Below are 17,109 nucleotides of genomic sequence, written 5' to 3'. Positions count from 1 at the left end.
GTTTCCTCACAACGACGTGGATAGCCATTACATGGCATGCGTTGTAAAAGCGCATGCGATATAATGGTATGAGTAGTAATGACTACACGTTGTTATATCGCATGCGTTGTAACGCATGCGATGTAATGGTATTGCGCGGTAAAATCCGCGTTGTTATTGCTGTTTCCCCTCCTGACTAGGTCCAATGAGGAGGGGGACCTTCCATGTACTTTGGATGGGGGCATGCTCAATTTTCGTTACGCCACTGACCATAAGGCACACTAAATGTAATGTCCTTTTCTTTGAAGTATGACCAGTGATATGCTCAGGTTACAATAGTGTTGATAATCATAACTGCCTGCTGTGTTTTTAGAATTTGAGTCGATCTCAACCCTAACTTCCTAATCCTAAATTAATTTTGTGGGTTTTGTAAATATATTTTAGAATTCTACGGGCCACCCATAAACATACAGTGGTATTGATCACAATATTGAAAGAAGCATTGGCATAGCCAATAGGTCTCGCCTTTGGGACCTTATAAGTGTTTAGCCATGCAACAGTTGATGTTGTTGCACCAAGGATATTGTGCTGCATAACTAAATACTTATAAGGTCCCACAAGCGAGACCTATTGGCTATGCCAATGCTTGTTTTCTTTACTGACGTTTACAGTAAAACCACCATTACACTATGGTTGGGACACTGATGGCCTACATACGCCTCCTCTGTTTCAAGCCTGATCAATATTGGCTAGAGAGGTGCTTCACGTGCTACGGATAACGGCTTTTCATGATGCCCACAGAATCGATAGTGTGCTGCATATGGCTAATCACTTATAAGATACCAAAGGCGATACTTAAAACTATGCTAATGCTTTGCTGCGGCCCTTTGCTGTGGGGCAGAGGTGCGCTGGCCCTGTGGGCAGTGGAGCTGCTAGCATCCTGTCTATCTGCCTGTGCTGCCTGTGTGCGAGATGGGGCGCGGGAGGTACATTCCCAGCCTGGGGCTGTTTGCCCTTTCTTCCTCGAAGTAAGGAGGGTGCTGCACGTTGCAGATGCCACAGCTGTGGGAGATTGCTATCCCTGCGCCAACATCTCCGCGAGCCCTGTGTTGTGTGCGGTGGATTGGCGGCGGAGCCTATGGGTGGTGTCCTCCGAAATACGAAATCGTGTCTTTAATGGACTAGATGGTGTTTACCGAGTATCTAAACTGTCCCAGTTGTGGGAATCAACGCTGCTACCGGAAAAGACGAAAAGCTGAGCTTATGAAACTGCAGCAGATGCATAAAGCTCTCAAATCTACGGCATTGTTTCGTGAGGGGAGAAGTTGCTCACCTAAAGGGGGCGTGCATGACAGTGAGGCCCGCACGCACTGCGAAAAAGGGCAAAAGATGCTGGCGGATAAGAGACTGTTACCAGTTATTCACTGTGGCATTTTGTGAGCACGGGGGGGGGGACAGGGGCTACCCCTGCACTGGATGCCCTGTGCCTGACTACCATCTGCGCAAGGGAGGGGGACGTTTTCTGGCAGCAGCCAAGGCAGGGTCAGAGCGGCATTTATGCCACACTATCAGTCAATTGACCCCCCCCCTACCTTCATTTGTGCCTGGTAGGCGGCGTTGGGGTGGCTGTTCTGGGACCTTTAGTTACAGCAAAGGCAGTGCTATGAGAGTTGCAGGGAGGTACACGTTGCGGCTATTCCACCAAGTAACACTGTGGCTTGAACAAGAACTCACACACGAGCTGTATTCAGTGGACAGGAAGAGGGCATCACGGCATGGAGGGTTTCACAAGTAATCACTTGACGCTGTGTTTTGAGGACAACAGGAGAACAAGAGGAGCTAAACAGCATTGAAAGCGTGCGTCATCGCGATCGCTCTGAAAACGAAAGCGATCGCGATGACGCACGAGTTTTCAAAGTGCTGCTGGTTGCTGGCTGCGCGCGTGCACGGTCACGTGAACGCAAGCGCTAGGCCAGCCAGCAGCACTTAGAAAACGCACTTACAAAATGTCTCTCCGAGCCAGCGCATGCACTGGGCTCAGCGAGACCTAAAAATGAACTTTAAACATTACTCAGACACCACCAAAAGCATCCAGAGCTTTCATATGAAGTCTGCTGAATAAATATGATTGTGATCCTCACGTGGCTGCCGGATAACGACAAAAAAAACCAGAAAGCATGAATTGCAAACATCAGCGTTTCGCATTCTCAGATTTCAGAGATAATTTGGACATGCTCTGAAATGTACTCTTATTCTTCTAGTGTTGATATGAGTCAGAAGGTGCTCCATCGCACCTCAGCTAAACTTACTTTTCATGGCGTCATCCATGGTCTTCTTGTAAACATTATTGATCTGACTGACAGCGAGAAAACTCTCAGATGTTCGTAGCCAATTAGAATCGGATGGGTTCTCAGACCAAGTGTGTACGTTTTCTGACTGCGAATAATGGCAACCAATCAAATTCATTGAAAATATGCAGATACCAATGGTCGAGATATAGATACAATTAATCACGGATTTTCTCAAAAATGATAAACCAGATTTACACCAAACAAAAAAAAAACTTTTCACTGTCTTCATGGGTTGGTGTATATGTGTCCAGGAAGTTGCACTGTAGTGGACAACACAAATTAACATGGACATTGTGCATGCACTCACTTAAAATGTATTGTGGATTACTTTTGACTCATTAACTTATCTGTGTTAGACTGAAGCACCAGAATTAGATGAATCAAATACATGTATGCCAAGTGCATATATATATTCCCTTTGAAAAAGCACATTTAGAGTGAATGTATTGTGACAAAACAAAAACAAAAAACCCTTGCAATTGGACAATTATGGTTAGCTATGCTAATCATACATTACTTGTGCTCTTGCCATGCACTGAACATGACTTCTCACCTCACATCACTGATCACATTTTAAATAATATTACTGCTGAGATCATACAAGATATCACCAATGACAACATTGATGGCACTACTGTTGTGGACAAGTAGAATGAGTGAAGCAGAGTGTGTGTACAATACTTAAGGACAAGAAATATTTTAAGACTGACCTACAAAGGTGAAGTAACCCAAAATCGAAATTTTATTATGGGGGAAAACAGCTGATAGAGAATGCTCGAAAACGTATTTCTTGGGTAAAATGTGCTGGGCACAAATTATGTGTATCTTCGTCATACAGGTGGATGGTCAACCTAACCAGAAGTTGTAGACAGAGGAGAATGATTGAAACCCCATTGTGTGTTTTCAGGAAGTACTACTTGCAGAATGTACACATGTACAATTGTTCTCTGTGTACGCAAGAAGCAAACAGGTAGTCATAAATATTGGGATATGTTTGGTATTTATACGTATTAATTCATATGCACAATTGAAGGATTTACACCACAGATTATGTGGTTAAAGATAGTATATTGCAGATCGTTAGATAAATCTATCCAATTTCTGGTAGATTAGTTATTTAATACATGAAATTATAAAACAATTAATCATTAAAGCATTAGTACTAAAACATAAAGCAAAATACACTTTATCACATTACCATCCCAAGGGATAGGTGACATTACAGTCTGGGGGGGATAGCGCTTGTCTCCGTGGCATTAATAGAATTGTAAATTACCTCCACTACAGGGACCCTACACTGGATTAAATACAAACAAGCATTCTCAAAGCCAAAGGGTCTGTCATTGACTTCCAGCCTTTCAGACTTTGTTTTGACATTTTGTTTGCAAAACTTTATTGTTGGGGAAGATTCCAGGCATTCATCAATTGAAAATAAATATTGGCAAAAAGCAAAAAATATTTGTTGGTCTCAAAAGGGACACATTTCCATTCCGTGTTTCCTGATTGGAACTACTTTGCGTGTAGATATGCTTCTTGTGAAAGGGTAGAATACCGTCACTCACTGCAGTGGCTAAGGTGGGCTGACCTCTTGCACTATGCTGTATACTGTAAGTGGCAGAAGTAAAATGTGAATGACACAGTAACAGACCAGTTGATGAAAAGGACTAGCTGAATGACCCTTTAAGTAAGTAGAGTATACATACAATTGTAGTGCAATTTCAAGGTCTTGGCTAGTGCCATACCTAAAAATCAAGATTAAATGGTTAATGCATCAGTGATTTCGCCTGTAACCAGCGGCGGCTCCTCCGCTATGGCGGAGAAGCGTCACCCCTCCTACCAGCAGCTGCTGTAAAACTTGGAAAATAAACCGATAAAAAAACATGTTTATTATCGTTTTATTTTTCTCCTACCTTGTAGTCTTGGGGGTGGTGCCACGGGATGACAGGCAGTGAGGGGAAGTGGTGGGCACTACCTTCAGTGTGCATGAAAGTTTGGCTGGCCGTCTGGGGCCGACCAAACCAGCTGCGTTGCTGGGTTGGAGACAGCAAGCACCTTGGAAGCACAAATCAAGGGCGCTCAGGCCAATCCTGCTGCTGCTCTTATGCTGTAAGAACAGCGTCAATATTGATTGGCCGCAGGGCAGGCTGGGAGCCTGTGCCTACCTGTAGTGGAGCCAGAAGAGCAGCAATGCAGAGGGATTCAGGTACTTTAAAAAAAAAAAATGTTTTGCTTTAGTTCACCCCCAGCCCCTTCCTGCCACTTTGCCCCAACAGAAGCCGCGACTGCCTGAACCTAATTCAAACATGGGCACTCATCTTTCATTGTTTCGAGTCACAGAAGTAATTCGAGTTCCCATAATTAAATCCATGCCTCACCTACTTTTAATGATACAACAATATAGCAATTCTGGTATCACTTGTATTACCTACTACCAAACACTTTCCTTTCTTTTGTTAAAAGTTGTCATTTCTTTTGTTAGAAACAATTTCTCCTTTTATCAAATGCCTATTTTATTAAACACTATAATTTTTTCTCAAGTCCCAGCACTTGTTGTCTGAAACATGATCACTTATTGTAAAAGTTACCATTTCTTAAACACCTTTTTGTCTAATACTGTTATATTCCATATAGGTACCCTATATAGGCGCAGGTAACATTACAACCTTTCACCTATATTCTACCCTACATTACATACATAATGGTTCTTAGGGACTGACCTTTTACCTAGATACGACACTGCATTCAGAACATGGGGTTTTCCCTTATTCGGATCTCATACATTATGCATGAGGTTTCATGGAAGCAAAGCAGGACTACCATCTCCTGTATAATATCTCTCTACAAAGTTCAGGCCAGATGTCATCCTTTGGGGTGACAGAGTAACACAACAAGGTAGGACCCCTGGGGAGACCTATGGGTATATATACATCACATCTTGCTTAGAAGGACAGAGGAGACCGAGACTTCCCGGCTGAAACACTGACCAGAGACGCTGAGGTTCCTAGATGCGGACACTCGAGCTCGCAGTGGTTTAACATCCCTCGCGAGGTGTCAATCTCGAAACCAGGACAGGGTCCCACATTCTCTCATTCTCAGGTAATGGGGTTGACTAGATCCTAGATGGATTCTTGGCATAACACCTACACAGATGCTAGGTACATTTAGGTACATCTAGTTAGGGAGGCATCGTAGGAGTACGCACTTTTTATCATGTATTTTATGTACTTGTATATATTCATGATTACTGCAAGATGGTAGAACTGTACCATCCTTTTACTTTCATAGTACTTCTAATCATATATCTCTGCTACTGTCTAATGGTTGTTGCAGCTCATCTTTTCTACACTAGTATAACAACTGTTCAATAAATTCTTATTGAAAACGCCCAGCCTGTTTATTCTGTGTATCTCTGAGACAAACGAAGTGAGCAAGAGTGACTGAGCAAAAGGTAGTATATTGTTTCCATGATTCGGAGGGATCAGGGTTCTCATGTTCTGAGGTTGCCGAAAACAATTTTCTCCCCGATAAGAGGACATTCTAGCGGCACTATGAGCTAGCTGATACAGACAAGCTAACACTCTAGATGAGACTATCAGAGGGCGCGTGTTACTGAGTACTGTTTTGCTATTTTACCTGTGTTTTTAGCAACATCTACGAATATTTCGTTTTTAACAATTGTATTTTTAAACTGTGTTCTTTTTAAGCCACTGCGTGATTTGCACATGTAAAACTTTATGTAAAATCGGCAAGCTTACCGTTCATTTGCCCGCCTCGGTCCATCCCGGCTGTGTGCCGTTTGTTGTGGAGGGCGTGGCAGAACGTGATAGGACACACTACTTACGGGCTGGTCGGCAGAGGCGGGGCTTCCACCGGACTGCCTTCAAGTAACCGAGGTGCCCGTGACCGCGCAGAGACACTCTAGATGAGACTATCAGAGGGCGCGTGTTACTGAGTACTGTTTTGCTATTTTACCTGTGTTTTTAGCAACATCTACGAATATATCGTTTTTAACAATTGTATTTTTAAACTGTGTTCTTTTTAAGCCACTGCGGGATTTGCACATGTAAAACTTTATGTAAAATCGGCAAGCTTACCGTTCATTTGCCCGCCCCGGTCCATCCCGGCTGTGTGCCGTTTGTTGTGGAGGGCGTGGCAGAACGTGATAGGACACACTACTTCCGGGCTGGTCGGCAGAGGCGGGGCTTCCGCCGGACTGCCTTCAAGTAACCGAGGTGCCCGCGACCGCGCAGAGACACTCTAGATGAGACTATGAGAGGGCGCGTGTTACTGAGTACTGTTTTTCTATTTTACCTGTGTTTTTAGCAACATCTACGAATATATCGTTTTTAACAATTGTATTTTTAAACTGTGTTCTTTTTAAGCCACTGCGTGATTTGCACATGTAAAACTTTATGTAAAATCGGCAAGCTTACCGTTCATTTGCCCGCCCCGGTCCATCCCGGCTGTGTGCCGTTTGTTGTGGAGGGCGTGGCAGAACGTGATAGGACACACTACTTCCGGGCTGGTCGGCAGAGGCGGGGCTTCCGCCGGACCGCCTACAAATACCCAATGTGCCCGCGACCGCGCAGCCGTCCGCGCCCGACCGGGATCTAGGGCCAGAAACCCTGAAATAACGGAACCAATAACTAGGATAAAATACTCCAGAAATGCATTACTAGCTCTACAGACAGCTGTCAGCGATGCCTGCAGACATACCACTAATGTGGAAAGCATGGAGCCCGCGTGCGCATATTGCACAAAGAGACTGCTATATAGAGCGCCTTTATCCAAAGAACATAAAACTCACCTCGCTCTGTTAAATTGCAGATCCCTAATCAAGCACAGATATGAGATATGTGATCTCCTTACGGAAAAAGGTATTGATGTCCTATTTTTGACTGAGACATGGCTCACTGAACACTCTACACCCGATATCAAAGATGCGGTACCAAAACAATACCATATACTTAGGCAGGATAGAGAGAGCCAAAGAGGAGGAGGGATCGCCATCATTTATAAAGAGAACATATCATCTGAAATCAAACAAGCAGATTTAGAGAAATGTGAGGCCATTCGTTTCACCTTGTCCACAGTAGAAGGTAATACCCTGACCGGGTTCCTCATATATCGCCCTTCGGGCCAGTCAGCTCAGTTTGTGGCCAGTTTGGAGGAGAAGATAGTACACCCAGCACTGAGGCATAACAAATTGCTGATCCTAGGGGACCTAAACATACATTTTGATGAGACTGATAATAAAGAAGTAGATGCTATCTGTAAAGATATGCTTACCCTTAATTTAAGCCAGAAAGTAAAAACACAAACGCACCAAGGAGGCCATATATTAGATCCTATCTTTACGAACTCGGCGGAGATTGAAATAGGAGCCCCCTGGCCTGTTCCCTGGTCAGATCACTTTATGGTTCCATTTACGATTCCAGCATACAGAACGAGAGTGCCACCCTCCAAGGAGGCAATTACCACTAGAAAGTGGAACAACTTTGACACCGCCTCCTTTGAACATGCTTTGATGGGAAATAAACCTACACTAGATAAGGATATTGAAGTAGCTAATGAGCAGTTTGAGGCTTGGGTATCCAGGGCGCTGGATAAAGTTGCACCTTGGACGACTAGAATCCCTCAGAGAACTAAAGCCACAGCTCAGTGGTTCAATGAGGAACTACGTATAGCAAAAAAAGGATGTAAAAAATCAGAACGAGCCTGGAGGAAAACCTACTGCACTATATCGAAAGATAAATACCATAAGGTTTTAAAAGCGTATCACGCATTGATAAAGAAAACTAGACGTGAGTTTTATACTAACAAAATCGACAGTGCAGAAAACTCCCATAAGGAATTATTTACGATATTAAAATCCCTCAAAAATAATGAGGAAGAAGGAGTGGTAACCTCCTCCAAAGAGATCTGCAATAAAGTGGCAGGTTTCTTTGCTGATAAAATCACAAAGATATATGCGTCGTTTCCGATGGAAGCCCAAATGGGCTGTAATCAGCACTCTGGCAGCAAGGAGGAATTTAAGGGTGTGACATTAAATGAATTTATAGTACCAGAAAGGGATGAACTCTTAGCCACGATTAGGGGAATAAAACCAGGATCCCCCCGTGATCCAGCTCGTCCAGATAAATTATTGATTGGCATCAATATGATCTTACCTTTTATTTCTGAACTGATATACCATTCTTTTAGGACCGGGATAGTTCCCCTAAGTTGGAAGCAGGCCATTGTTAAACCGCTGAGGAAGAAATCTTCTTTTGATTTCTCCGTACTGGAGAACTTGCGTCCCATTTCGCTACTACCGCTAATGGCTAAGATAGCAGAAAAAATAACAAATAGACAATTAGTGGATCACATTACTGCTAACGCTATCCTCCATCCCTCTCAGTCAGGTTGCAGAAAGGCACACTCCACGGAATCTGCCTTGCTGATGGCTACAGAGACCCTAAGAAAATACGCGGATGAAGGGAAAACAGCGGCGCTCATCCTTTTGGATTTGAGCGCAGCTTTTGATACCGTCTCACACTCCCTACTACTACAAAGATTAGAGGCTTGTGGCATACGGAGGCTTGCCCTCCAATGGCTGACCTCCTTTTTATCCCAACGAAGCTTTCAAGTAGCACAACTTGCACACATATCAGACAGTTTCCCATTAAAGCAGGGAGTCCCTCAGGGCTCGACTTTAAGCCCAACCCTGTTTAATATATATGTGGGACCACTAGCAGAGTGTGTGACAGAGTGTGTGCAAAAGCATGAGATATCGATTGTATCGTATGCTGACGATACCCAATTAATCGTGCTACTATCCCAAAATAGAGAACAGGCAGCGATCCGCTTCACCAAATGCATGGAAGAAGTAGCAGAATGGATGACCGATCATTGCCTTAAATTGAATGGAAATAAGACGGAGGTATTGGTAGTCGGAAAAACACCCACCATCTGGTCCTCTGCTTGGTGGCCTAATACACTAGGACAAGCTCCTCTCCCTAAAACAGAAGTGAAGAATCTGGGTATCTGGGTCGACTCTAAATTGTCATTTGACAGCCAGATACGGAAGGTTGCAGGAAAGTGTTATGGAGCAATGAAAACCCTGAGGAAAGTCATTGACCTGCTCCCTGTAAAAGCCAGGAAAACCATAGTCCATGCTATAATTACATCTCAACTGGACTATGGTAATGTACTGTATATAGGTGCTTCCAAGAAAGGACTTATAAAATTACAGAGAGTACAAAATGCGGCAGCCCGCCTAATCCTCAACCTCCCGAGGAGAACGAACTCTAGAAAGGCCCTAACCACCTTACACTGGCTACCCATAGAAAAGAGAATTCTGTTTAAAGCCATGTGCTATGTTCATCGTATCCTGACAGGTAAAGGCCCCCTCTATCTTCAGACACTGGTATCAAAATATATCCCAGGGCGCAATTTACGCTCCATGAATATGGCTCTATTGACAATCCCGAAAATATTCAGAGCCAGAATGGGAGCTCGCTCCTTCCGGTACCTGGCAGCTAAACTATGGAATACGCTGCCGTTGTCTACGAGAACGGAGCCTAGCTAATATATTTTTCGCAGACAATTGAAGACATGGCTATTTCTTAAAACAGATCTCTGATCATCGCTTGCCTCTATCTAGTCCATTTTTGATGTCTCAGCGTGGGGACACACCGATTGGTGTAACCATGCGCTCTATAAGTGAATAAATAAATAAATAAATAACTAAAATAACATAGGAGGTGCACGAAATCATACTGCCACCAATCCCACAGTTTATGTTATCCAAACGCGCAGATCCTGTATAGGTTATATAGCAACTACACGACAATACAATTACTTGTTTTGTCAAGTTCCATCACTTGGTTTACAAATTCATCACTTTTCTGTCAAAAACTGTCAGTTGATTTGTATAACACCATCACCTGTTTGCCAAACAGCGTAAATTCTTTCATACAACATCATTATTTGGTATGTCAAACACTTTCCCTTGTTTTGTCAAACAATATTATTTGCTCCAGCTTGAGGCTTGACTCCCAACTGTTCATACCATGAAAGCATCAGATCAACTACTCAACTGGCCTTACGTTTTCTTTAAGAATAAAAAAAAAAATATTGAATAATTCCATAGATTTTTAGTAGGAGAGCTGCCTTTGACGTCTTACATGTGCTCCAAGCAAGGACAGAACTCACACAAAGAAAGTGTTAGAATGTATGCAATTAGAGAGTTGGTGCTGTAGATCAAGGGAGATGTAGAAAAAGGACTAACGTCCAGAGGATCCTTGAAGGTGTCTTCCCTGCATAGCACAGCACAAACTAAATGTGCACCAGTCCTACCGTGGTGCTTGTAACGGGTCCCAATGGTAGCACTCTATGCCATGATCAGGATAATTGCTGCTGTTCTGTTCATTAAGATAGCTGCTGGAACCCAAATATGGCTGATTCAAAATTTTATTAGCATCGGTTCTTTGTCTTGTGTTCTCTATTTCAGCATGCTCAAAGGCTTACCACCATCTAGTACATATTAGAGGCAGTACATTCACTGATCCTAGAGTACATTGGACTCTTTCCTACAAAATGTTGGCTCTTTAAACTTTCACAGGATATTTTCACAATATAACTTAAGAACTATATTAAATGGAGAACTTCCGGTGGCTCTCTGTCTGCTCATTGTAATAGGAATTATGTGAATTACTGAATTACGTTAATTTATCTGCTCCTTTCCTGTAGTTACAGTCATAGAAAATGAATATCCTTTTCTAGATACTCAAATTCATTGTCAGAACCAATGGCATATTTGATCAGAGCATGATAGTAACTTAGGGCCTGTTGTAGAGTTTGGCATGTTACATCATCCCATATGCGTGGCTATTCCGTCCACCATATTACATGTCCATTATATCCTATGGCACTTGTATTACAGTGGATGGGATATCTGTCACATTTGTGACTAAGTAACTTGTCCACCAAACTCTAAATGAGACCCTTAGTGTCTTAACGCCTACTCTGCAGAAACTGTGTGCAACTTGAAATTAATAGGATAGAATCACAGATGGCTTACTCTTTCAACCATCAAAATTTAATAGTATGAGCACAATTGATGTGGGCGGTAATAACACCAGTTCTCTATTATTGTCTCTTACAAAGCTTCACAAGCTTTTATATGCTCCCCTATATCATGAAACCAAAGTGCTAATTTGTGTTACCCCGTTTATGTCACTTTAAGAATTCAGTTCCTTATATATACTTTCTCCAGAGACACAGAGGAAAACTCTTTAGCTCATAGAGATGCCACTGAGCTACTAATGAGATTGGACGCAGAAATCATGATGAACTACTGTACTGCCTGGTAATACCGTTATACTCCGAAATCAAGTTGCAATATTATACTGCCTGGTAATTTTTTTGTACTCAGAGATCCAGTTGCAATACTACACTGCCTTGAAATGTTTTGGTATGGTAATTTGTGCAGTGCTCTACTGCTCATGTGGCTGAGTACTCAATATAAAAAATATGCACACATAAATTAAGTATTGTGGAAATTAGGGCTATACAAAATAATAAGTTATTTTGTTTAATTATTGTAATTGGTAAGTATATTTTGTAGTTAGTGTGCTTCTAGGAATATCGTGACTGTGCAATGCCACTGTGCATATCTGAGATGCGTGACTGCATTAGATTAAAGGCAAAAGGAATATTTATGCAATACTGACATTTTAACATATATTTTTTTCCAGAAAGCCTTAGCCCCAGCGTCATGCCCGGTGTTGTTAATTGATCATCCACATTTGAAATATGCAACAACCCGATCTGTAGCCAAGCATCCTCTGGGTAAGAACACATTTCAGTATGAGTATGAAGAGTTTTAATTGCAGTAGGCACTTAGTAAATGTGAATTTAAGTGTTACTGTTCTCTGCTCAATGTGTTAACCGTGAAGACCCTCTCCTGGGGGTGTTAAACGCTGTTTATTGCACACCTTGCCCCTCGGATGTCAAGGGTTGTTAATGAGTGAAAAGCAATTAACAGCTGTTAACATACCAGCATGTGATCAATTAGGTAAATAATCTTTCATAGGCTCACACTCTGGACCATAAAGATCACTGAATGAGAAGGCTCCCAATAGGTGCAAGAATAATGTCTTGTATTTAGTCCCTCAGGAAAATAACAATCGAATCCTTTGAGCATCACTCTCTAACACATTTCCTTGGAATGTGTATTTCAAAATTGTTTGTTATGAACTGAAAACATGTTATGTATTTGAAATGTAGGAGTTGGTTAGTGATAGGTATCAGCCTGATTTAGAGTTTGCGACTTCCAGAGGCAGTACCCTCTTTGCCAAATTCCAAGATGGCCGCCAGGCCAGCAGGCATCTCTTTCAATGGCAGGAACCCCTGCCATCGCAGTTCCTGGTAATGCATTGTAAGTCTCACTGGCAGCTCCATCAACATGATGGAGCCATACGGCAAACATACAAGTTTTTTACATTTTCCTAAAAAAAAAGCCAAAGTAGGATTTTGTTTTGGAAAATATAAAAAATGTATGCCCCCCTCGGTATGGAAGCTTTATCTCATAGCGAAAGGGAATATTTTGCAGGTTTAACTGCATGTCATTGCCATACTTAACCTGAAAACAGGCCATGTGTTTGCCGACCCTAAATCGGGTAGGTGGAAACATGGCGAATCTCCGACGGCCCTTAGGATGTTTGACCATTGGAGGTTTATGTCAGTGGCAGAGACAGAGTAAAATCCTCCGTTCACATAATGAAGGCCCACCTGTCTCTGAAAAGGCGGGCGGACCTTCAGTTTGGCAGAGAGGGTACTCCGTCACCATTTCAACAGAGTACCCTCTCCGCCAAACTCTTAATCGGCCCCTATATTACTAAATAAATGCACACTATTTTTTTTGTGTCATGACTTGAGTTTATGTAATGCTTTATATACTTTCATGAGCTTGACCCCAACCTTTGTTACTGCCTTTACACATTATTTGTTTGGAACAGGACAACACAAATCTTTTAAGTCATGAAATACATTTTGCGGGATGGCCGCGGTAACCACGCAGCGTAACCACAGCTGACCTGACCTCGCCTAGGCCACGCCCCCCGTCAATGGAGGCACACACGGGGATGGAGTAGAGGGATTTCGCGCTCACCTTCTCGCCCGGTTTCCTTTGTTTCCTCTCACTTTGAGGAGTTTTCTTGCCAATAGCGGTGACTACGGGTGAGCAGAGGAGCCGGGGAGGTTTTGTCTCGTGCAGGCTCTTTGAGACGAGCGCGTGGAGTGCTGGATTGGATTGGAGTGCTGAGATGAGGAGGTTGCTCCAACAGCTGCTGTAAAATGGGGGAGAAGGACTTCAGCCTGCTGCTGGGCAATCGGTTATACCTTGGAGGGCTACAGTAAGAATTATACTTGTACGAAGCCCACTGGCAGGAGTATTCTATAAGTAAAGTAAAAAAGAAAAAAAAAATGACACAGTGGTGCCTTCTGGGAGCTGGAGTCCTGGATAGCTTGCAGGGAATTTCTGACTGTATTTTTGAGGTAGACCTGGGGCAGGCTGTTTCTGCATGAAGAAAAATAGGCTCTCTTAAGGAGTAATAAGGAATGATAAGGCTTTAAACCCCTTGTTTTGGAGGACTATAAGGAGGAAGTTGGTGAAAAAGATCTCCCCCTCCCCCGGCTTCGGCTGTAGCTTTGACCCCGGTATTAACCTCCACTAAGGATTTATTTGGAGTGCATGTTGCTAATTCATGGCTACCATCCAACGTAGTGGAAGCTGCGAATTTCATGAGTCAAAAGGGGCCGCAACACAGGCGTAGCTAGGGGGGGCGGTCCGCCCCAGGCGGCACTATGTGGGGGCGGCGGCCGCGCGGCTCTCGTGGCCCATGGCGGAGGCCTTTCTAATTTATTTGGACACTCGCTGACACTCCTGAAAGTTACTACAGTAGTGTCCGTGTATTCAAATAAATTAGAAAAGCCGCCGCCATGGGCAGCCAGTGCCGCGCGTGTGAACAGCAAGCACACTTAGGACACTTAGGACCTACGTAACCCGGTTGTAGTTCCCATCCCAGGGCCATCCGTGTAGCGCGCGAAAGCGCTACCAATGACGGCCCTGGCATAATTGGCCAGCCCTCGCGCTGAAACGTAGCGCAGCACGGCAGTAGTGATGCGTCACGCGCACGCACTCGCCTCTCGTGAGCGCGGCCCTCAGCACGGCTATTATCACCGGAGGCGGGCGGCAAACTCAAATTGCCGGCCCGCTGTTTTTCATGGCCTGAACCTGCCTGCAGCCAGCCTTGCTTGCACCTTTGCAGCCTGGAGGGTAAATGTTTATAATGAGGCGGCCGACAAACCTGAATTGTCACAGTGACAGCGCACAGTAGCGGCCTAATTCTGCCTGCAGCCACTGCCTTGAGAGAGGCAATTCTTGGAGCGCCACCGCCACACTCCTCCGGACTCTGCCTAAGTAAGTGCCACCAGCCTGTTGAGAGTGGGGTAAAAAATCTGGATTAGTGCTCTGGGAAGGTGGAGGAAAATTATCCTGCCTCAAGAGTGGAACTTGCGCAGAGGGCGGGGAGGGGTGGGTGTGTGTGTGTGTGTGTGTGTGTGTGTGGAGGGAGCTAGGAAGGTTCGGTCCTGGGTGAGGGGCAGTCAGCGAGGCAGACACCCACACTAGGGGAAAGTCGGGGTACCTGCACAAGCAGTGCTTTAAATGAGCAGGTACCGAGTGCCCTCGGGGCTTTCTATCGCAAGTGAGTACCTGCACTTCTCGGCAGAGGTGCAGTAGTAATTAGAGATTACCGACACTTCTCAGTAGTCAGTACCATACAGCTACTCTGAGTCCGCGAGGCCCTATTCTTCTGTATTCCAGTTTCAAGCATTAAGCCAAAGTGCTGTTCAACTGGATTTTAGTTTAGTGTACTCAATCAGGTATAATGTGCGCAGTTGGCTACAGCTCCAATTTTGTAATTTACCACCAGCATATTGATTTAGGGTACGCTGGGTGGTCACACAATTTTACCCGAAGCAGAACTTGAGTCAATATTTTATAGCTGCAGGATCGGACTGGCCTATAGGCAGGGCCACTGAAATTGTGTGGCAGGAGAGGGCCGAATTATGCAGCAAGGTTGAGTAAATTCTGCGGCAAGACCAATTATGAAGCTTTATGCGGCACATTTTGTAATAGTATTACTTCATTACTTCTTTAGTTTTTAAAATTGGTAACACTGTCTAGGCATTGGCTGCACCACATTAGTACCAGTTTAGTACCAGTTTAGTACAGAAATATAGCAATAAGCAATAGGAAGGCGGCCAGTCCTGCTTTTGTAAAGTGCCTTTCACTACGCTGCAACATTTTTAGTAGCTTTTGAATCATTTAAGCAAGAAACAGATTCTGTTAAAATCTGCAGATTATGCGGAAGATGATGGACTGTGTGGCAAACATGGCAAATCTAAAATTATGGAAAAGTTTCTGCGGCCGCCCAATAGCATAATTCCAGTGTCCCTGCCTTTAGGGCAATCTGGCAGTGCCCAATGGTCTGGTCTGATTGGTCAGTGTGTGGGCTGGCTTTTTGTTTGTGTCCTGTTTTATTGTCTTGTGGGCCAGTTTTTACTGTTGATTTCCCTGACAGTACCATAAACATAGTCTTCAGAAAACACAAATAGTTGCAGTCTTCCATATCTTGCAAAACACACAGAGTGTTTTTACAACTTTAAAAGTGTCCCAATTTGCATACATGAGAGACTTTTTTAGCTTTCTGATTCACTATTGGGGCAACTTTTTATTTTTATTTTCAGGCCTGGGTCTATTTTCCTCCCAGTGCAACACTGCAGAGCTGCATTGATAAACAGTGTTAGTGAAAAACAAATTTGAGGCGAATTTCAACCTGCACCTTGTTTTAAAAGGGGACCCATGAGGTGCAGGCTTGCTGTACTTTGGGGCTGTGAATGTTAAATTAGCATTGTCGATTTCATTGAACAATTTTAGTGCCTGCCGCTCCGAGTGCACTACGAGAAATAACGACTGGTGGAGAGATCTGGGAAGGCAAGTTGAGGGGACGGAAGGGGACGGTGGTAGGTGGTGGGGGTGCAGAACGCGCCTGTGAATTGATGTAGCACTGAGAATGGCATAGCAATAAGGCAGTCATGGCTTTGGCAGCAGGGAGGTATCTGGGCAAGTACACAGTTGCAAGATTAAACGTTTTCCGGGACAGAAACATGTACAGAGGGGAAAAACGACAAATTTTTGGCGTATCGAACGCTGCATCAAAGGGAGAGCGGAACATAGGGGCATATTTACAAGCCCTTATCGCCCAGGAACGTCACTTTTTCTGACATTCCTGTGGCGATAAACACTTCGTCTTATTTACGAGGCAGCATTAAACCACTGAACTTGGCTTAAAGCCACCTAGTAAATTAGACCCCATTTCACACTGCATTGTGCAGCACACATAGAAACAGCAAAACACCATGAATCATTTAAAGAAAATGACAATTTGCAACTTCTATGTGTGCTGCATAATGAAGTTACAAATCACGATTTATTTATGTGCAGGAAGGGACACCTTCCTGCACATAAACAGACATTCCCACCAAGGTAGACACCCTTGCACTATGGTTCAAGGTTGCCTGCGTTGGCGCTAGGCAGCTAGATTTAGCACCAGCACCAGGGGAAACACAGGGGTGCACCGCATTCTTGTGAATACGGTGCATCCCTGCATTTTCAAAATGGCGGAGGGAGGCATTAGCAATGTTTGTTTAATGCCACATTTCGGCATGT

At 43.9% G+C, this 17,109-nt stretch overlaps 1 protein-coding gene across 2 annotated transcripts in view; it reads left to right on the top strand.

The window, feature by feature from the left end:
- ASPA (aspartoacylase) overlaps positions 1 to 17,109 on the top strand; it is a 167,453-nt gene that overhangs the window by 73,523 nt on the left and 76,821 nt on the right. For both annotated transcript variants that reach the window (XM_085649330.1, XM_085649329.1), the window contains one exon: positions 12,071 to 12,164. In XM_085649330.1, coding sequence (XP_085505456.1) covers positions 12,071 to 12,164 — 94 coding nt within the window. The remainder of the gene's footprint in view (positions 1 to 12,070; positions 12,165 to 17,109) is intronic.

Source organism: Triturus cristatus, chromosome 3_2, assembly GCF_964204655.1.
Source record: "Triturus cristatus chromosome 3_2, aTriCri1.1, whole genome shotgun sequence".
NCBI lineage: Eukaryota > Metazoa > Chordata > Amphibia > Caudata > Salamandridae > Triturus > Triturus cristatus.
Note: the sequence above shows the minus strand (reverse complement) of the source record. Positions and strands in the feature narration are given on the sequence as shown.